This window comes from Amphiura filiformis, chromosome 7 (assembly GCF_039555335.1).
Source record: "Amphiura filiformis chromosome 7, Afil_fr2py, whole genome shotgun sequence".
Taxonomy (NCBI): domain Eukaryota; kingdom Metazoa; phylum Echinodermata; class Ophiuroidea; order Amphilepidida; family Amphiuridae; genus Amphiura; species Amphiura filiformis.
This window is the reverse complement of record NC_092634.1, coordinates 57,130,395-57,151,503: the sequence shown is the minus strand read 5'-3', so window position 1 is coordinate 57,151,503 and position 21,109 is coordinate 57,130,395. Positions and strand designations below refer to the sequence as shown.

Sequence of the window (21,109 nt, the reverse complement as noted above, 5' to 3'; positions counted from 1 at the left end):
TTGGTACTCAAACAATGCTGACGGCTACACGTTATAAAATTTGAAAATTTCTGGTGTTTATATTTTGAGCTAGTTATAAACTTTATATTCACATGCATAATTTGTTTCCAAAATTTTACAGTACAGAGCAGTTGCTGTGTTTTTAGTTTTACTGCTTTTACCAGTCAAGAATATGCAAATTTATGCGAATTAGGATGTTTTTCTAACAATGGACACCATTTCCTCCTAAAAAAGTATGTTTTCAGAAAATATCGCTTTTTAGCTACAATATGAGACCAAAATCACATAATTGACTTGATTTTTAAATTTTGACAATTTGGGCGAGGTTGCTTGGAATTGACCATGTGCAATAAATTAGCATTAAAATTAATCTTATTCTATAGGGATTCTAGAAACACCTAGCACGTGGCGCCAATGGTGCGAGTCTATCAAGCTCATGAATTATGCATTAGAATTTTTTCAAACTCATATGTTGTATAATTGAAGACCGAATTAAAAAGACTAGCTTGCGTATGCCGTCCTGTCAACCAGACCAAAATGCCATACTGCGCAGGTCAGCAACCAATCACGGCGCGCCTTTGTCATGACGTCAGACGCAAACTAGTATTTTTAATTCGGTATTTAATTATGGGTTGTAGCCTCATCATGGAATAAAGATAGAGCACATCAGCAATATCGTAGAAATAAAGTCGGACAACCGTTATGCTGTGTGTGGCAATGGGAAAACACATTAAACAAGGTTTAATTTCATGATTACATGAAACCTGATTATCAATGCAAAAACTTTGGCTGGAGAAGTTGAAGCTGACGTTCATGGCGACACTTTGGATGTGATAATTTGACATCATGGATTGTTTTGTGCAAAATTTGAGGTATTTTTGTGTCATTTAATACGCGGTGAGTCAGCAGGCCGACTGGCATGCATGCTAGGCTCGACTAGGCCGCAATCATCGTGCATGCGTGTCTACATCATAATAATAGGTTGAAATGATGGGATTGAAAAGACCGGCTAGCTATTTGATTTCTCTGCATACGAGATGTATGTGCTGTGCCGTGTTCAACTATGATGCGCCTAGCCGCGCCTATAGAGGCCGTCAGCCTTTCGCCATCTTGTGGGTACAAATGATACGCGTGTGTATGCGTCGGACACTACGCGCAGGGCGCAGCTTGCCACGCAGCTGTTATCGCGCATCGACACGGCGATTTTGCTGTTCACGCATGGAGATCGAACGACCATCACAGCGTGTACCCACAAGATGGCGGCATATGACGTCACGCTGACGGCCTCTATAGCCGCGCCTATGGCCGGCTTCATTGCTGTTCAAATCATGTACTAAAGTATTGCAATTTTATTGCGTTGATATAATTCGGAATAATTCGTTTTAAAGTATTTGCTTCCCATGCGTGGTTGGTCATGTTGGTGGTATGTATGTCAGTTTTTTACATTCTACTGAGTACTGTTGCAATATTTTTGTATGCATAGGCCTACCCATGACCGTTTCAAGACTATGACTGAGAAATTTGCTTTTTGTTTGTTATTTGATAAAAATAAAAATAAAATGCAAGAATCATCTTTCCCCACACAATACTTCTTACAAACAAGGTGTTGATATTGGCCCTTTCGATGCAAAACAAAGCACAAATGAAGGAAAGAAAACAAAACAATAATGTTTTTGATTTTTTATTCAATTACACATACAAAAAAGTAATGGCCTATGAAAAGACCCCCTAAATATAATAATATTAATATTATTTTAGTCCTGAATACAAAATGTAATAAACAAGCATAAAAGAATCTGATACGAAAATCTGTTACTCTGAAACGTTACAATTGTAATTATCAGTCAAAAAATCCACAAGAAATGACTCTAGATACAACTTAGGCCTATATTTTAAAAAACAGAAACGGCTGCCTGCATCTGGAACTCTTCATATCTGAAAGTTTGAAGGTCTTATTTCATACATCAGAATTATCTGCAAGATGGCTTTAGGTGACCGTGGCCCTATTGGCTAATGCACAAATTTAGATTTTCTTTCTATTTAAATAATACTATAGTATGTTAAAGCTTATGCCCTGTAGATTACATTCGGTTCTTGAGATATGGCCTGTCAAAATGGCGCGTGAAACCAAAACAAAAATTGGCAACAACTTTCTTTTTATTTTCTATATTTTGCAGTTTCCAGTTGCCAGATGATTTTCTAATTACATGCATGAATTATGCAAAGTAAAGATTTCAGATAATCAGATACAATTAAAAGAGCTATGGCACTGAGGCATGGTAGGCCTACATGGGTAGAACACACACTATACTACAAAATTACGGTTTGCGTTTTGGCAAATTTCAATTTGCATAATTAATCAGGGCCACTTATTAGAAAAGTTGATTAGGGCCCAAATTAATTATGCAAATGGAAATTTGCCAAAGGCATCCATGGGTTTTATATCTTATTTTGTAGCCGATCTGAACATTTTACTTTGTATAACTCTTGCATATATAATTAGAAAATAAGGCCTACCTGACAACATTGCATAACAAAAATAAAAGAAAGCCATTTTGACAGGCCATATTTTGGTAACCGAATATCCGATTAAAATAAAATTTTCAGTCTTGTAATCAGGAGAGAATGGGCTCACATATTTCAATCAGACAAAAATCTATATCCAATAGCGTTACCTTAAAGCTAGCATTATAAGTGTCTCCTTAACTAATAACAAAAGTTGCCCATTTGTATCTTGGAGGCATTGTCTTTTTTAAAGACATTTCTTGTTTTATTTCACATGATAAGTAGACATATTTTCTTACGTATAAGGTAATAATATATTTTTTCTGGAGGTAAAGCCCTTCAACACTTTGTTTAACCTTAATAAAGCACTTCCGGGAACTGTTGATGGGCGGGGCATTACTAATTTACATGTTAATGATGTTTCGTCACAGATGATGTCCTTTAATGTTTTAATTCGTTTTTTAAATAAAAAAATGAACAAACAATCACAATACTCACCGGAAATTTCAGCCTTTCTTGTAGTTTTGCGGCCCGATTCCCGGTTTGGTGAACTAAACTCGACCTATAAATTTATTTTCGTAGGTTCCAAGGCGACCTTTCATAACATTTACAAAGCTGCAGTAAGTTTGAAAGTTCTGATCACTTTGTTTGCCCCTGACAGTATTTTTATTCAACAAAATGCTTACAAAAGTGCCCAAAACTGCTATTTCACAGCCACCGGTCACCGCTTAGTCCACAAGTTAAACCTGCCCTCTCAGTGGACTAAATTTGGTGCCGTTTTTGCATCATTTTAGTCCAGGACTAAGCCTAGTCCACTTTTGTGAATACCAAATAACTTTAGTCCTAGACTAAACCTCCGATTTAGTCCAGGACTAAAGTTACTCTCCTTTTGTGAATACCGGCCATTGCGTTTAAATTTCAGCTCAATCGGAGCATTTGGAAAACTTGACCTTAAATGAATATTAAAATGAAAGTAAATTAAATTAAACTTCAACACTACTTGTTTATTTTCGCTTACCGGGAGCGCTTTCGAGGAACTTCCTCGTCGTCAGCCGATGTTGATGGCTCTGATGTATTTCTTGGAAACGGCTAGAGACCAACCTGATCATGTGACATCACACTGGATGACGTCACAGAAGTCGGAAAAGTCCTGCCCTGGTGCCGCTGGGTTTGATCAGGTTGTCCCACACACACCGTCGACGTCCTATACGATAAATATAAATTTAATACTCCGTTGGTGAGCGACGGGCGAGTGGTAGTGAGCGACAGGCGAGTGGTATTTCACTGAACGCAAGAAAAGGAGTTCTATCTGATTGGCTAGCAATCGATCGCTTAGGTCGCTCAGTAGTCAACTACAAACTCATGCATTCAATTCGATTGAAATCGATCATTCTATTATTGACGAAGATAAAGAGCGTGATAGTGTGTCAATAATGCACATTGTATTGCAGCTGGATTTTACATGCATTCTTTTATATACATTTTTCTCAAAGAGTTGAATATGATTACAATTTTTACTCAGGATTTCAAATTTTTACCCGCAAATTGCAGTTAAACATATCCACAGCAAAATACCGGTCCTCACTAATTAGTACATTTAATTTCCAGTTAGTACATTTAAACGAAACCTGTGATTTACGTGACAACAAATAAAATTTTCTTACAATAGAAATATCATATGGGATACTGATATGGTAGGCCGCAACCGCCACAACGTGGAGTTGCTACGCGTAGCTGACTTTTTGTTCCGTGGAGCCAAATTGACCAATCATGTTAGAGTTTTTCATTACTCGGAGGTAAAACTGACCAATCAAGTACGACTTACTCATTACGTGAAGCGAATTTAGTCATTAAGAATTTGCCAGACGAGCTTCACGTAGTTGCAAGATATCCTCGGTCACGATAGTTATGATTCAAAAAGTAATTTATGAAAAGTACGAACCGACTTATTATTAAGATGGACATGCACTCACAAGAAACTCATACAGTATTGTACACAACTATATAGCTAGGCAGAGTGGTGGTAAACCATGCACACAATTCTGCGATCTGCAGTGTATCGCCGGGAGCTGATTTGTACATCTTGCGCGGCGTGGCCTGCGGAATTCGACCTTCAGCAAACCAGTTCGGATTTACTTTATATACTAGTAGTAGGCCATACATACTGTACTGCCCGTTTTCCTATACACAATACTCAGTGCGCTCACCATTGACGCGTGACCTAGTGTATGTTAGAAGTATTATGCCATTGCCTATATGACGTCACTGTGTAAAAAATAACCAGTCAATATTTAAAGTATTCTCTGAAACTCTAGAAAATATAGTTTTGTAACATTTCCTAAATTTTTAGCTAATTTAGGTGTTTGGAAATATTGGTACTTTTGTGTTTTAGGAAGGATATGTAAACGACAGATAACACCAAAAAATATGAACAAATTATTTCTAAACCGTGTTAATGTTAAGTCTGCAAACCATTATGTTTCTCATTTTCAAGAACGCTGGTTAACAATAAGCAGACTATTGTCTCATTTCGTAAACAAAAGCCCAGACAGTATTGTTACCTTGCGTTCGCTTTATAATCATTCACCCAACTGAAACTATAATACCAGCTCATTGTTCATTGCACAGGTAAAACAGACACAAGTGCAGTGTGTATTTAACCAGAGAAGATCTGATGTAACATAGTTGAGCTGTTTTCATTGAGTGTTATCTTGGTTTAATAGCTTTTAATGGGGTTTAAGTCCTTCAAAGGTCGTGGTGAATTCTACTGTAGACATGACTGCATCATGATTATTTTAAAGTCAACAACATTCAACAATATGATCACCGTGATAGTATGGCAGTATCAGTACCGTGGGTGTCAGTGATCCTGGCCTGACACAGTAGACAAACAAACAAACACGCCACACACATGGCACATGCATGCAAGGTAACATTGACTATACACTAATCAAACACTGGTATTGATCCTGTACAACTGTTGGTGGTTTATTTACATTCGATTCATTTAAAATCCACATAGTAAACATTAATTTTGGCAAGAGTTTTCTCGCACTGGAACGATGATGCATCAACTGGCTCCGCGTAATGAAAAGATCTAACATGATTGGTCAATTTAGCTCCGCGAAGCGAAAAGTAAGCTACGCGTAGCAGCTCCACGTTGTGGCGGTTACGGCCAGCCATATACTGATCATGCGAAAATCGTAAAACATAGAATAGAAACAGTGTGGCCGGCTCTCAAAATCTCAAATTGTATGCATAGCCTGAGTCGCACGGCCTATCTCGAACAAAATCACCATGCGTATATGTTGAAAAACGTGAGGATTTATCGTACTACCACGGCAATTTTTAACACGAAGATATAGGAATGTTGACGGTGTGCCACACAGGATCCAATTCTAATCCTGTGTCTCGGTTAAGGCAGCTGTGTACTCTCAGATACGCGTGTAGTAAAAGTGCCATAACTTTGTAATTATTCACGCAAGTCATATAAAAGTATACATTTTTATAAAGGCAAGACATCAATGATTCTCAATATAAGTACAGTTTTGGTGTAAAAACAACAATTATGAAGAAAATCGCAAAAAAGGGAATTTTTGGCAATTTTTGTTCGGTACATAACAAAAAAACACTCTTTCCAAAAATTTTGTTTTGCTTTTTTCTTAATCTTGAGGCACCATCATTCCAAAAACGGTTTTTTTAGTTTTTTGATATTGGCCTTATTTTTTTCAGATATTGACCATATAAGGCATCAAAATGAACTTTTTAAAATTCACAAACGCCTATTTGCACAAAATGATGCCTAAAATCGTAAATAGATAAAAATATAAAAAAATGAGAAAACCGTTTCTTAAGGCGATCATGCTTTTTATGATGAGCATAATTGCTTATCAATAGATGCTGTATTTTATTGAGTTATCGTGTACCTACATCGTCATTTTACCGAGAAAATGAACATTGAAATAAAGGCCGTTGAAGTTTAAAGTGGTCACATTTTGCACTTTGATCGAAGATTACTGGAGAATGCAGCAGTTCTTGTTTTTCTACCTTATATTACGTGAACATCGGGTAAATCCACAGCCCCTTGAGAAGTTTGGGCGAAATCTATTCATATCGTGGGCGAAATCTATTCATATCTTGATGTTTAAATCGGGGAAAGAACTTGAAAAAAATTCACATTTTATCAGCTAAAACGGAGCCATTTGACCGCTAGGTTTTTGTGAAATCAGCGCTTCTGTGGTGTTTCCATAAGATGCGCCGCGCATGCAGATAAGCGTCGCGTATGCATAGCGTATTTGTGCGTTACCAAATTGCGCGATACGCAACGCGATGCGTTGTTGCGCGCGTGTTCCTTGCTGGTACAACAAAGATTTTCTTTCCTTTTAAATTTCAAACACGAGTGGAATAGTGAAATAAAATCCTTAAAATATTGAAGTTGAGTTTACAAATCTGTATTTTCATTCCTTGTATTTATAAAAAACATAACAAAGTAGGGGAGATTGGGGTTAGTTGAAACATTTTTCACAAAATCGTCTTTTTAACGCAAACCGATTACTTTCAAGAAACACTAACCATATCAGTATAAACATATACATACATGCTACAAATACAGCCTTAAACTTTATTGGACCTGCTTATGATTATTCATATAATCCAATTTGAAAATTTGAAAAAAAGTGTTTCAACTAACCCCACCCCTGGGGTAAGTTGAAACATAGGGTGGGGTTAGTTGAAACACGGCTTGTAAAAATTTCAAAATAATTATTATTGTGTTGTTAGGGTTATACTTCCCTTGAAGGCATCCTTTAACATACAATCAGTGTGAAAAAATGAATAAATAAATATGTGGGAGGGCGGGTCAATACTTTGGACACAAGGTGACGAGTGTCACCATGGACCAAAATATGAGAAGCCTAAAATATTATAAAATATACTTTCTGTGTGCACTTTTTGCTTGTATTATTGCTTTTTTTAAACCATATTAAAGCAATATTGAAGAAATGGTAAACATGTTACAAATTTTTAAAAAGTCAAATTTTTAACCATATTTTTCTATGCGATTTTCACGTGTCAACTAACCCCACCTCAAAAGTTTCAACTAACCCTGATGCCTATTTTTACATTTCAAAGTTCATTACACAAAAGGAGAAATACAATAAAACTTTTATTTAACATTATTCTGGGACTTACTACTAGTGCTTATGATACTCAAAAAATAATCCCCTGAATCTTCAAACAACATGGAGATAACACATCTTTTCTGAGGGGTATAAAAATTAGTCAGAAAACAGATATTCCTTTCCCAAGCCAACACTGGTGGGGCATCAGTGCTGTTGCTAATTTGGTGGATGACCCTTACTAATACCTATTACTAGGTGCCAGTATTTTACCAAATTAATTTTTTGTGTCAGAAAAAAATACAATGTTTCAACTTACCCCGCGTTCCAACTAACCCCAATCTCCCCTACAAACATATCAAAAAAACTAAATTTCGCGAAAGAAACAATGTCTAGAGTACACAGCCGTGTTAAGTGAAGGTCCTTGTTTCGTGATTTGGATGGCTTCCAGGACCCTCCTGGGAAAGTCTTTTGTTTCTTTCTCCAGTACTTTCACGTTGTCCCAGTCTATTTGGTGCGTGTTTTTACTTGCTTTTACATGTTCTTGTACAGCTGATTTGGAGCCAGCTGCTTTTGACTTGTGTTCCGCAAGCCGTTTTTCAAGCTTCCTACTGGTCTCCCTGATGTATGTGGCGTGACAATCAGAACATGAAATTTTATAGACTGCTCCTGACTGTTTCAACTTATCGACCTTATCCTTCGGTGCAACTAAGGTCTGTCGTAGTGTCTGATGAGGTTTAAATGCAGTTGGAACACCTGCTGTATTAAACGCTCTACGTAGTCGTTCCGAAGTACCTTCAATGTAAGGCTTTTCCGACTTCTGTGACGTCATCCAGTGTGATGTCACATGATCAGGTTGGTCTCTAGCCGTTTCCAAGAAATACATCAGAGCCATCAACATCGGCTGACGACGAGGAAGTTCCTCGAAAGCGCTCCCGGTAAGCGAAAATAAACAAGTAGTGTTGAAGTTTAATTTAATTTACTTTCATTTTATTACCACTAGCCTACGTATGAATCTGCAATTCTATAGAATATTAAAATGTTTTTAAAATGTTTAGAATGTCATAAGGATCATTGCATATAAATTTCAGCTCAATTAGAGCATTTTGAAAAACTTGACATTTGACCCTTTATGACCCCTTAATGACCTTAAATGAATTTTTAAATATTTTTAAATGTTTAGAATGTCATAAGGATCATTGCATTTAAATTTAAGCTCAATTGGAGCATTTTCGGTTAAAATGACCTTTTTTGACCCCTGTGATTCCTGGATGACCTCTGACGTTTGGAAATATTTTTATTATATTCTTTATGTTTTCCTCTTTCATATGACACCCCTCATGGGGTCATACCTTCGTGGCATTTAGAGATTATGTCCATTTCAGACCAAATGGTTAGTCAGTTAGCTACTAGTAAGCTGGTAACATACACTCATATAGGCTGAGACCATTTCATGGTTCAGCAAAAATGACAGACACGTCCCTTTATAAAGGAATTTGATCAATAATTGATATTTTCAAATTGACGTATAAGTGACATATATTTATTGCTTTTAAGTTTTCCCTCCGGTCTCTCCTTTTAAAGGGAATTTTACGAACGAATTTCTCAACACGCATGCTCAATTCAATTAATAAATCAACCTCTATGCAGAAACAAATTATCGTTTTGTTTAAAAGCGCTATTTTCTCTGAAAATAGTGAAATGTTATGTTTTTTGCTGAACCATGAAATGGTCAGCCTATAGAAGTCTATGTTACTTCCTTACTCAGCAACCTTTTGGTCTGAAATGGACATATCTCTAAATGCCACGAAGGTATGACCCCATGAGTGGTGTCATATGAAAGAGGAAAACATAAAGAATATAATAAAAATATTTCCAAACGTCAGAGGTCATCCAGGGGTCACAGGGGTCAAAAAAGGTCATTTCAACCGAAAATGCTCAGATTGAGCTTAAATTTAAATGCAATGATCCTTATGACATTCTAAACATGTTTAAAACATTTTAAAATTTATTTAAGGTCATTAAGGGGTCATAAAGGGGTCAAAGGTCAAGTTTTTCAAAATGCTCCAATTGAGTTGAAATTTAAATGCAATGATCCTTATGACATTCTAAACATTTAAAAAATATTTTCAAATTTATTTAAGGTCATAAAGGGGTCAAAGGTCAAGTTTTTAAAAATGCTCCAATTGAGCTGCAATTTATATGCAATGATCCTTATGATATTCTAAACATTTTAAAAACATTTTAAGATTCATTTAAGGTCATTAAGGGGTCATAAAGGGGTCAAAGGTCAAGTTTTCCAAAATGCTCCGATTGAGCCGAAATTTAAACGCAATGATCCTTATGACATTCTAAACATGTTGAAAATATTTTTAAATTCATTTAAGGTCATTAAGGGGGCAATAAAGGGGTCAAAGGTCAAGTTTTCAAAATGCTTCAATTGAGCTGAAATTTAAATGTAATGATCCTTATGACATTCTTAACATGTTTTAAATATTTTAAAATTCATTTAAGGTCATTAAGGGGTCATACAGAGGTCAAAATTCAAGTTTTCAAAATGCCAGCTTTCCACGACCAAGGTATATTAAAACGGCAATGAATCGGCCAGTCATACCTTTCTAGCATTTCGAGATTATGTCCATTACAGACTCTGGGTGACAGTGGTATAGGCCTACCACAATATACTGCCGATGGTGCGGTTATCGCTCTAGTTATATTACACACTATCATCGCTTGAATATTTGTTTTAATAAAAGTATCATAAATATTTAAATGAAGGTAATTATAATTTACTATATTCAGGCTTTCCCCATGTCCCCACGTTCGATTCAGAAGTAAACACTACTTATGCTAACAGACATTCATCTTTAGAAACAAACAAGTGTATTAAATCCATCAGTTTATGAATCCATTGATCTTGTGTAAAACTGCTTAGGTGTCACTCTCACTCTGATCCCGACTTTCTAGCTGAATGCTTTGCTTAGTAGAATAAAACGTACAGTAGATTGTACAACCTGTATTTCTTCATGAACCCAACCATAACACCAATAAATATATAAGTAAATGGATAAAAGATTCATAACTTTGCAACCAAGTATTCAAGAGACCTAATTAGGATTCAACTTACTGAGCAAGTTTAGTATTAATGGTAGTAACTCAATTTTCAAAATTTCTGACTAATAACCAGTGGATCATATATTGGGTCATTTAATAATGATCTGGCAGTGCAGGTCATTTCATTTAAAAAAGTGATCAAAGTGCTGTAATTACACACCAATGTGTCTAAAATGTTATAGCGGTACTATTCACATCAAGATTGTAACTGATACTGCCTTTTATCATGTTTATTAAACACAACATTTGGTAGGTGGGGATATATATCATAAAACAATCTCTTTATTATTCCACCCAGAAATTTGATGCATTATATTGATTCACACAAATATTGCTGATATGACTATGAGGGGTCACACCCCTCGGGTGATAGTGTTCACCCTCCTGGCTCTTGGCTAGCCTACCGCGACAATCTTTTATAATTTTTATTTTATGACATGCTTTGTTTGTGTATTTTTGATGCATTTTAGCCAGTTATGTAAATAAAAAGAAAACGTTTGGTATCGGGAAAAGATGTGAAATTGTCAGAGCAGCCAACGTTGTTTTTATTTTAAATTCATAACGTTACCGATAGAGGGCAGTATTTATTTGTGGCTAGCAGGTGGTAAATAAGTAAATGGCAGCAATCCTAAATATGTGCAATATGCAAATTATCAAAGATTCTGGCAAAATTCTTGGACTGGATTGTGGCTCAGTCACATTATTTCTAGGCCTGAATTTATCATACATGTTTTATTTTCTGTTTATTTTCAATTCCAAATATTTATATTGTGATTGATTCTTTGAATTCATCAGGGAAGAAGCCAACAACAACAACAATGGCAAAGCAGAGACCGGGCCAGTTTTACCTCTTGATGATCTACCAGATGAGGTTCTGCTGATTATATTCAGCTTCCTACCATTCAAGGACAAATGCCGTCTTGCACGGTAAGTCGGAGGTGCAGATACATAAAACAACTTGATGTGACACGATATGGTCCATGCAGGCAAAGATGGCAAATTTGAAATTGAGACAGAAATATGAAGGAAAAAAACACAATAAAAATACAATGTACACATCACAAAACTTGACTTTGGACCTTTGGTGTTTTCAATATATGATAGCCCAATGTTTGTAGGTAATAATTATAATAACTCCATTTTCAAAAATGCTTCCTAATACCATCCTTTGGCTTCCATGGACCAGATCGTGTTGCATATATGGATTCCTTGGTAACAATGACACCAAATGGTGGTACTACTTACTTTCACCATTTACTCCATTCTTTTCCCTGGACCAAAACAAGCATATTTAAAGCACTGTACTTTAAATATGCTTTCTAAACAACATTCCAATGTGCGACATTTGGAACGACGATAAAGTACCTTTAAAGTACAAATAAAGCACAATGACCAGAAAAGTACATTTAAAGCATACTGAAAAAGCACATTTAAAGTACTGTACTTTAATTGTACTTTATACCAAACAAACATATTTAAAGCACTGTACTTTAAATATGCTTTCTAAACAACATTCCAATGTGCGACATTTGGAACGACGATAAAGTACCTTTAAAGTACAAACGAAACGACGATAAAGTACCTTTAAAGTACAAATAAAGCACAATGACCAGAAAAGTACATTTAAAGCATACTGAAAAAAAGCACATTTAAAGTACTGTACTTTAATTGTACTTGATACCAAACAAGCATATTTAAAGCACTGTACTTTAAATATGCTTTCTAAACAACATTCCAATGTGCGACATTTGGAAACGATAAAGTACCTTTAAAGTACAAATAAAGCACAATGACCAGAAAAGTACATTTAAAGCATACTGAAATAAGCACATTTAAAGTACTGTACTTTAATTGTACTTTATACCAAACAAGCATATTTAAAGCACTGTGCTTTAAATATGCTTTCTAAACAACATTCAATGTGCGACATTTGGAACGCACGATAAAGTACCTATAAAGTACAAATAAAGCACAATGACTAGAAAAGTACATTTAAAGCATACTGAAGCATACAGTAAGCTTATAATTATAAGCTTACTTATAATTATAAGCTTACCACATTTATGGAGCTTATCAAAGTATTGGTAACACAATTATGTTCACATGCAAGCATACATTACCAGTAACTATCTCCTGTAATCAAACCTGTATTTGTAAGTCCATTAAGTCCCTCATTTTATATAAATATGAACAGTTTTATACATCCATTGCATTATACAACCTTAGCACAAGATATGGCCGTTGGTATTTTTCAAATCTAGAAGAATGTAGTCATGTGACTTGTACATGTAAACATCATATATCCATGATGTCCACAATAAAGTACATATTTAAAGTACACTGAAAAGCACATTTTAAGTACTCTTACATTGCTGACAATACCACCAGGGAAAACCAATCCAGGTAAAGTATACATAAAGTACTGATGTTCAAAATTTGGTTAAGTCCAAAATAAGCACAATTAAAGTATACTCACTGACACTGGGAAAAAACTAAGTCCAAATAAAGTATAGTTAAAGCACAAAAAATTTCCCATATTTATCAAAATATTCATAAAGTATAATTAAAGTCACATAAAGCACATTTAAAGTACTTTTAAAGTACACAGTTTTTCCAGGATATGAAAAATAAGCACATTTAAAGTACAGATGTACTAATTACCCAGAAAGTACAGTTAAAGTACCCATAAAGTACAGATAAAGTACATTTATAGTGTCTGACCGATCAGGTCCCTATCTGAATCGGCCGATTGGCCGATCAATTCCCTCTTTGATCTGCCGATTCGATAACCGATCACCGATTACCAATTCCCCAATTGAAACAATGGCTGCCATCGCCATGAGTAAATTTCACCTGTATGTTGAAAGGGTACTTGTACGCAAAGTATTACCATAATTATGTATGCTCTGAGCACAAAACTACACTCCCGTGCTCATTTACAATACTTAATTTGACCATGATTATTCTAAGTTCAATACCTTTTCCCCCTGATATCCGAGTCCGTCGAATCATTCGATCGCCCCATTTTAATATTGTGTTTACGTTCAAGTCAGTATTGAGTTTTGCACACGGCCCGTAGCTGACACGCACGTGTGTAACCCGGAAGTGTTGAGTTTTGCACGCGGCCCGTAGCTGACACGCACGTGTGTAACCCGGAAGTGTTGAGTTTTGCACGCGGCCCGTAGCTCTCTCCAATCTGACACTGGCGCACGTGTGTAACCCGGAAGTATGCATGCGGGAAATTACCTGATTATCTCAGCTGCGTGCCTGAATCACGGTATGATTTTATATATGTTTATCGCCTACAAAGCTTGTTCTTTTGCTAAATTTCGCTTGATTTAAAGAAAGAAATATACCAATAAATGAATACTTGTTAAAGGTGAACCTCATTGAAAATAAAGTTATATATCAATGGAAAGCTTATGATATCAGGATATTAAAAATAATTTTTTCCGATTTTTTTGATGGCCAATAAAGCTGAAAAATTAAAAAATGAATGAATTTTTGGTCTTTTTAAGGCGCCCAAAAAGCACCCAAATCAATCGTCTTTGACCTTGAGAATGCTCGTGACGTAAGCTCAGGGTTCGCAGTCACGTGATCCTACTCGGAAACATGTAAACAAGACTTGCTTCCTGTACTTTGCAAGCTGCCCGGCAAGTCTGATTTTCACAATAAAGCTTGAAATGAGAAGAATCTTCAAGTTGCTGATTCCTTCTATAATTAGAAATAATAGAATTATTGTCAACACGAAAATGTTCCGTAAATTTTTGACAAAATCAGTCATAACTGGCTGGGTATAACTGGGTAATTGAGTTTGAATTTCGCGCTGGGATCAATTCCATGCGCAAATGATTGCTGCTACCGTATACCGTTCATGTCATGGACTGAATAAACATGATCGAATAACAAATTAAATAACTTGTTTGTGACATTCCCTATTCTTGATTCATTTAAAAATATCTGATTTTTAAAAATATCGTCTTGTAGTAATCAAAAAATTAATTAAAATAACCGCCGATTTCATCAAATCCAGCCCATAAAGGTTTTCATATTATAGCGCATTGCGGTAATACATTCTCCCGGTACATTCTTTCCACACAATCACGATTGAAAGAAACAGATACTTTATTATAAAATAAATACAATTTAGGCTTAGTAGACCGTTATTTGATGGAATTCTGAAATCTGAATAAAATTAAAATATTGTCACTTGTGTCACGATTCTTTTAATGATACTACCATCAGTGTACTGAAAAAGTGAAACATTCATGTTTTATGGATTACCGAACACGATGCGTAAATTGCTGCTTTTATGCTGAAGAAATTACAGGCAGCCGCGCCGATCAAGGTGGGCAAACACAGCGACTCGCTTCGTCTCTCCGGTAGCACAAGTTCAAGTTGCGCCGTGTTTCAGCAGATTTGATCAATCGTTCCCTTATATTTGGAACATCTACAGGAATAAATTTTGCTGATGAAGTAGCAATAAGTTGGTAATATCAGAATGTGAATATCAAATCGGTCATTTTGTCTGCAAGTACAGTACGTACAGTCGCGGATACGGAACACTCGGCGACTGAGTGAGTTCACCCGAGTTCGCCTATCATACATGACCGGTTGTAAAGTTAAGAAATAATTAAAAAATCCCGTACATGTACTGTATTCTATTCCTTCATTTTCTCATTGTGATAAGTTCATCTCAACTTGGTGTGACGATCTGAACTGGTAGCACTAGCAGTTATTTTTTGCAATCTGTTTTCATTCCGGTTCTTCGGCGAATCTTCGCTCTTCGTGCTTTACTGTAATATTCCCTGCATATCGTGGATGGCTTGGCCTATCCCAAATCACCCGGCCAGCACTTTTCCCATTTTTTAATCCACACACTTTATTCAGGAACTTCATTCTTGATTTGATCATGATGTTTCCTTCATGTTATTCTTATTTTATTGAAGATATTTTTCATGTAAAGTAAGTTGGCAATGACTGAGTTCGTGCATTGGCCCGATGCATGCCACAGTAATGCATGGACATTGTGTTTACAATCAAACCCGGAAGTAACTGTGTGTCCCCGTGTTGACGTCATCATCGAAAGCGCCCAATTTGAACGATTTCGTTTTGTAATTTAGGGGGTGCCAATATCCAATCTTTGAATGGAGATTATGTCTATCCTGGTGCGTTACACAAATAAAAAATATTCTTTTCTGCTTCCTGGCATCATAAGCTTTCCATTGATATATAACTTTATTTTCAATGAGGTTCACCTTTAAGCTTCAACAATTACTTTCATGATATTGGGTGATCGGTGCATTACATCGGCGGATGAAGGAAAAATCGGCCGATGCAGATCACTACCGATAAGCTAATAATCGGCCCGATTAGGAAGCTCCCGATCTGATCGGTCAGTCTCTAATTTCTAATGTGCTTTATTTGGTCCAGGGTTCCTAAAATTAGGAACAGACCACTAAATACTTATCCAATAAACCAGAGCTCAGCATATTGAAGAAGGTAATATAATTCTCTTTATTGGGAAAATAATCACACTGATTTGCACCTTCACTCCATGGCTGAATTGTAATTTCTGGCTCCATGCCTCTGTGTAAGGCTCTTCCCTTTAATTTGTATGATTATTATTAGGCTGGCGGGTAAGCATCATTGATCTCGTACACTATTAAGTAATGTGTTGTCTGTACTGTTTACACTGCTCATATCCATATGTACCAGACTTTAAAAAGTCCTGTTTATTAGGGACAGTCTGTGTAGCTCAGTGGTAGAGCCGGTGGGGGGGTCACTCCCATTGTGGCCTGTACACCATCCGTTATAATCAACTTTTGAAAAGCACCCTAAACCCTTGGCTAAAACGATACCCTAAACAGGTAACACGCACCTGTTTTCACACCCTAAACAGGGATTTTATTCCTTGCATCAAATTGCATACCATAAATTTCATTTCCGCGTATTAGCAATTGCAACATTGGCTTTCATAGTCATGCCGCTGTCACTCGCCAGCAAGCTTCCAGAAAAGTGCAAGCGGCATGATGAAAAGTCGCACCGCTCATCCGCAAGTGGCAGAAAGTATGAAACCAGCGTAATTATAAAGGTTACATGTATAAAGCGGTGCTAAAATTGGGTTGATAACAGATGACTTCTATTTTCTATTGGATGAAATTCGCACAGCCAGATAATAGAAAGATGCACAATGTAGGCTATATTATTTAAGTGGTCATAAGGGAGGTTGAACTGTAACACCCTGTATTATGCACAATGCCTTAACTTATAGATCTACCCTTACCAAACATTCTGGTTAATTTAGCCTGAATCTAAACAGAAATTATTCTAAGACCAATAAATTAACCAGAATATCAATTTCTGGTTAACAAATTAACCAGAATATCAATTCTGGTTATTTAATAAACAGAAATCATAACCTGAATCCAATTTCAGGCTAAAATCTGAAAAGTTTTCTGGCTAAGATATTTAGCCAGATTTTGTATTCTGGTTAAAACATTAACCAGAATCAAAAATATGGCTATATATTAGCCAGATTTGGTATTCTGGTTAATTATTTTTCAGGCTAATTATGGTCACATGATATTAGGTCAGAGGTCACCAACTGTAAGGAAGCACACTACTGATAAGGCTCAGAAACTGCCACAACTTTTTGAAAAATTAACAGTTTAAAGGGTATTTTAGGGTCTTTTAACATTGTGTAGTTGATGGGGAACATACCAGCTATGTCTGTGGAAGGAAGATCAGCTGTTCGTAAGTTTCAAAGCCTGAATTTTGTCATTCTTTTTCCCCAGGAAACATTGCCTAGAAAGGTTGTTGAATTCAGCAGACATGCATGCATTATGCATGTATCATTTATTTATAATAATTATGTGGGTATACTGCAGGTTGATGATGGCTGATCCAGGTGAAATGTGTTACTGATGTTGTTGGGGTGTTAATTATGCTGATGTCTTGGGGAGGTTGTACTTTGAAGCGGGGAGGGTTATTTAGGGAGTTCAAATATGGCGAGTTGTCATTGGGAGAGTTCAAATAAGGTTATACACCACAGTATAACCTGAATGTGGTGTCATATACATGTACATCGTTTAGTTGTTTTAGTGTGATTTAACTCCCTCATCAAAAACTACCTTATCTTAATTATTCTAATGTAATTAGAACTTATGTTTGTTATTGTAAATTATTACAACTAGTCCAATAAAATTCCAACATGCAGACATTTCGAAAACTACTAGTTTTCTTTATCGATGCTAAATTGTTGCAATGATGATCTGTGTACAGCTGATGTTTTCTGCTGCTTGGTTACCAGTTGATTTTCCTCCTGACTTAAGTTGTATTGGCCCTCGTCTGTGTTCATGGTATTGCCCGCTTCCTAATGGTTATATTGCTTCCTTGATCCATCTCTTGTATCTGTTTTATTTTTAATTAAAATTACTCTTTTTGCCAAAGATCCTGGCCTCCTCCCAGTCGATGACATGGTTGTTTTTACCACATGATCACCAATTTAGTGTGCAATGCCATGAATAGAGACAAGGGCAATACAGCTTAGTCGCATAATTTTTGACAATCTGGCTAAGATTGTTAAAGTGTGATTACATTTGTAAGAATGTTAAATATGGATACAGCCATAATTGTTGAATATTCAAAAATTTACAATTTAGGCAGGGTTGAGTTGGCCTTCTAATGAAAATAGATATTGTGTTTATAGGTCATACTCATCACTAATCATTTGGTTTGTTCCCTTAGATCTAACATTGAGAGAATTACTGCTCCACTAGTGTACTGTTTAAAATTGCGTTTTAAACACCAAAAGGATATATATCTTTGAACAAGTTCATTTGGAATGTTAGATTCAGCTGTTGACATGGTCTTTTTAACAATTCCAGTAAAAAAAGTTGATTACTCACATTTTTTCAGTGACGTTTCACCACTACTCATCACCAGTGGTTTCATCAGACTGGCAACTCATCACATCTGACTATTTCCTTTTATAGGCAACAGGATCCACCATTGAGGGTGTGATGAGTTGGTCAAAGATGTTGTTGAGTGAATAGGTCACCCCGGTCATCCGGGTACTTATTTTACATGACGCTACAGTCGGCTACACTTACGCTTTTCAACCCACAACAGCTGCGTGGCAAGCTGCGCCCTGCACGTAGTGTCCGACGCATGAACACGCAGATCATTTGTACCCACAAGATGGCGAAAGGCTGACGGCCTCTATCAATTAGGGGTCACTGGGCCTGGAATAGAGACACTGATAATTATAGGTTAATAAATGCGTATCACTTGTTGGGAGTGAAATAATTGTACAAAATAATGCATTGGTACTGAGATGTTGATGAGGCTCATTAGACGCATCAACATCTCAGTACACGTGCATTATTTTGTACAATTTCTGGAGCATACACTGGAATACCTTTTTCCTACACGAGAAAAAAATCCTGTGATTTTCGCTATTTTTATAACAAAATTGTCACTAAAAATGTTGGAAAATGCAAGCAAATATAAAAGTATCCACCATAAGAAAAATGAACGCATCCGAAAGCACTGTACTAAACTGAGTGCACGTCTGTGCAATTATACAATATTTATGCACGGCTAGTAATTTACTAACAGGTGCTCTGATTGGTTCTCACTATCTAGGAGTGTATGAATAGTGGTTATTTTATGTTTAATTTTTGAACACCCCCTGTATATGCCAAAAGTAATAAAGGAGATTGTGCAAAGGAAGTCTCCGGCAATCACAATAGAAAACAATTATCAAGCATGAATCACCGATTTCATTTTAAAGCAAACTCATATTGGCCATAAAAATGAATAAAAGCAGCTGTCTGTCAACACGCGATATTCCAAATTCCCGGGCACTGAAATTGCTGGCGACATTTGAGCACAAATAACCATTACATCATTGCAATAGACAATTTCGGTACGTTTTAATGGTCAATATGAGCAGGGGCGGCGCCAGGGTATTTTGATAGGGGGGGCAAAACAATTTTTGAAATTTGTTATGCTTGGGCGACATTAGCGCCGCCCGTCGCGCTTCTTGCTGACGCAGAAGTGTCTGAGGGTGATGTGCCCCCCCTCAGAATTTGGAAAATTTTAAAAATGAAAGCACAAATGAAGCCATTTGATGCACCTTTTTCGGGTTATTTATTTATTTTCCAACCGCATAATTTATGGATTTCATTCACGGGCCCGACTTTCAGCCCGCTGGTTTTAGGCATGGACCTACTCAATTAGTAAATCCAGCACCTTTTGGCAACAAAATAAGTTCATTGTACAAATATGCACGAAGTGAAATATGGTGGAAATGTTAAAAAAAGTCGTGCGAAGCGCAAAAAATTGGCACTTTTTAGGCTAAAATGGCCAAATATGAGGTTACTTTGGTCAGAAACCCACATACAGGCATCAACATTAGGGAATGATTGTATGGACCATCTACCCTATCAAAATATTGGGGATTTATGCCCCACACCGGTCGGATCTCTACGCTCTGGTCGCTTACGCAGTGTATATTAAGTCAGTTGCATTGTATATGATATGCGAGAGTTTTTTGTTATTATAAATTGGCACGATAAAATTATATGAAGGGGGGGGTCTTAAGGTTGGAAATATTTCAAACTGAAAGCCGTAATCAGGAGCGTAGGCGGGAGGTAGTCACCCCCTATGATCACTAAAAGCCCAAAACTCTACTTCGCGAGCGTAGCGAGCGAAAAAAAAAACCCTGTTTTTTATGCTTTTCAGTTAGAAAAGGACAAAATTTGCCCATTCGCGAGTGTAGCGAGAGAAAAAACTAGGTTCTTTATGAGTTGGGAGAAAAGGCAAGAGAAGCCATGTGACTTTTATGGGGAAAATTTGCCGAAAATGGGCCCAAAATATAAAAACCAACAACTTTAAAACCGTGTAGGTCAGCATTTCACAAGGGGCAAGATGTCCGAAGGGGGAGTTTCCTCCTTCTAACCATGGCCAGGGAGGGGAAAGGCTCCTTTTCTTCTTCTCCTCCTCTCTTTCTTTCCCCTCTCTTTTCTCTCTCCTTCTTCTCTTTCTCTTTTTCCTTCCTTTTACCTCTTTTTTGAAAATCATAGGGGGGGCAATTTCCCCCCTTGCCCCCCCTGTGGTGCCGCCCCTGAATATGAGTTGTTTTAAATAAAACCATGTGATTCGTGCTTGATAATTATTTTTCTAACATATAAGGCATAATGTTATGATTGCCAGAGACTTCCTTTAACATTCTGAAATAGGTGGCATGATGGCAGGAGAAGGCATGGCTGCTGTGTGTGTGTGAAATAGGTGGCATGATGGCAGGAGAAGGCATGGCTGCTGTGTGTGTGTGAAATAGGTGGCATGATGGCAGGAGAAGGCGTGGC

General features: G+C 36.7%; 1 protein-coding gene across 1 annotated transcript in view; it reads left to right on the top strand.

The window, feature by feature from the left end:
* LOC140157375 (uncharacterized) overlaps positions 1 to 21,109 on the top strand; it is a 47,942-nt gene that overhangs the window by 20,988 nt on the left and 5,845 nt on the right. Inside the window, exon 2 of the mRNA XM_072180551.1 lies at positions 11,532 to 11,663. Within this exon, the coding sequence (XP_072036652.1) occupies positions 11,649 to 11,663 (15 nt within the window). The 5' untranslated portion in view covers positions 11,532 to 11,648. The remainder of the gene's footprint in view (positions 1 to 11,531; positions 11,664 to 21,109) is intronic.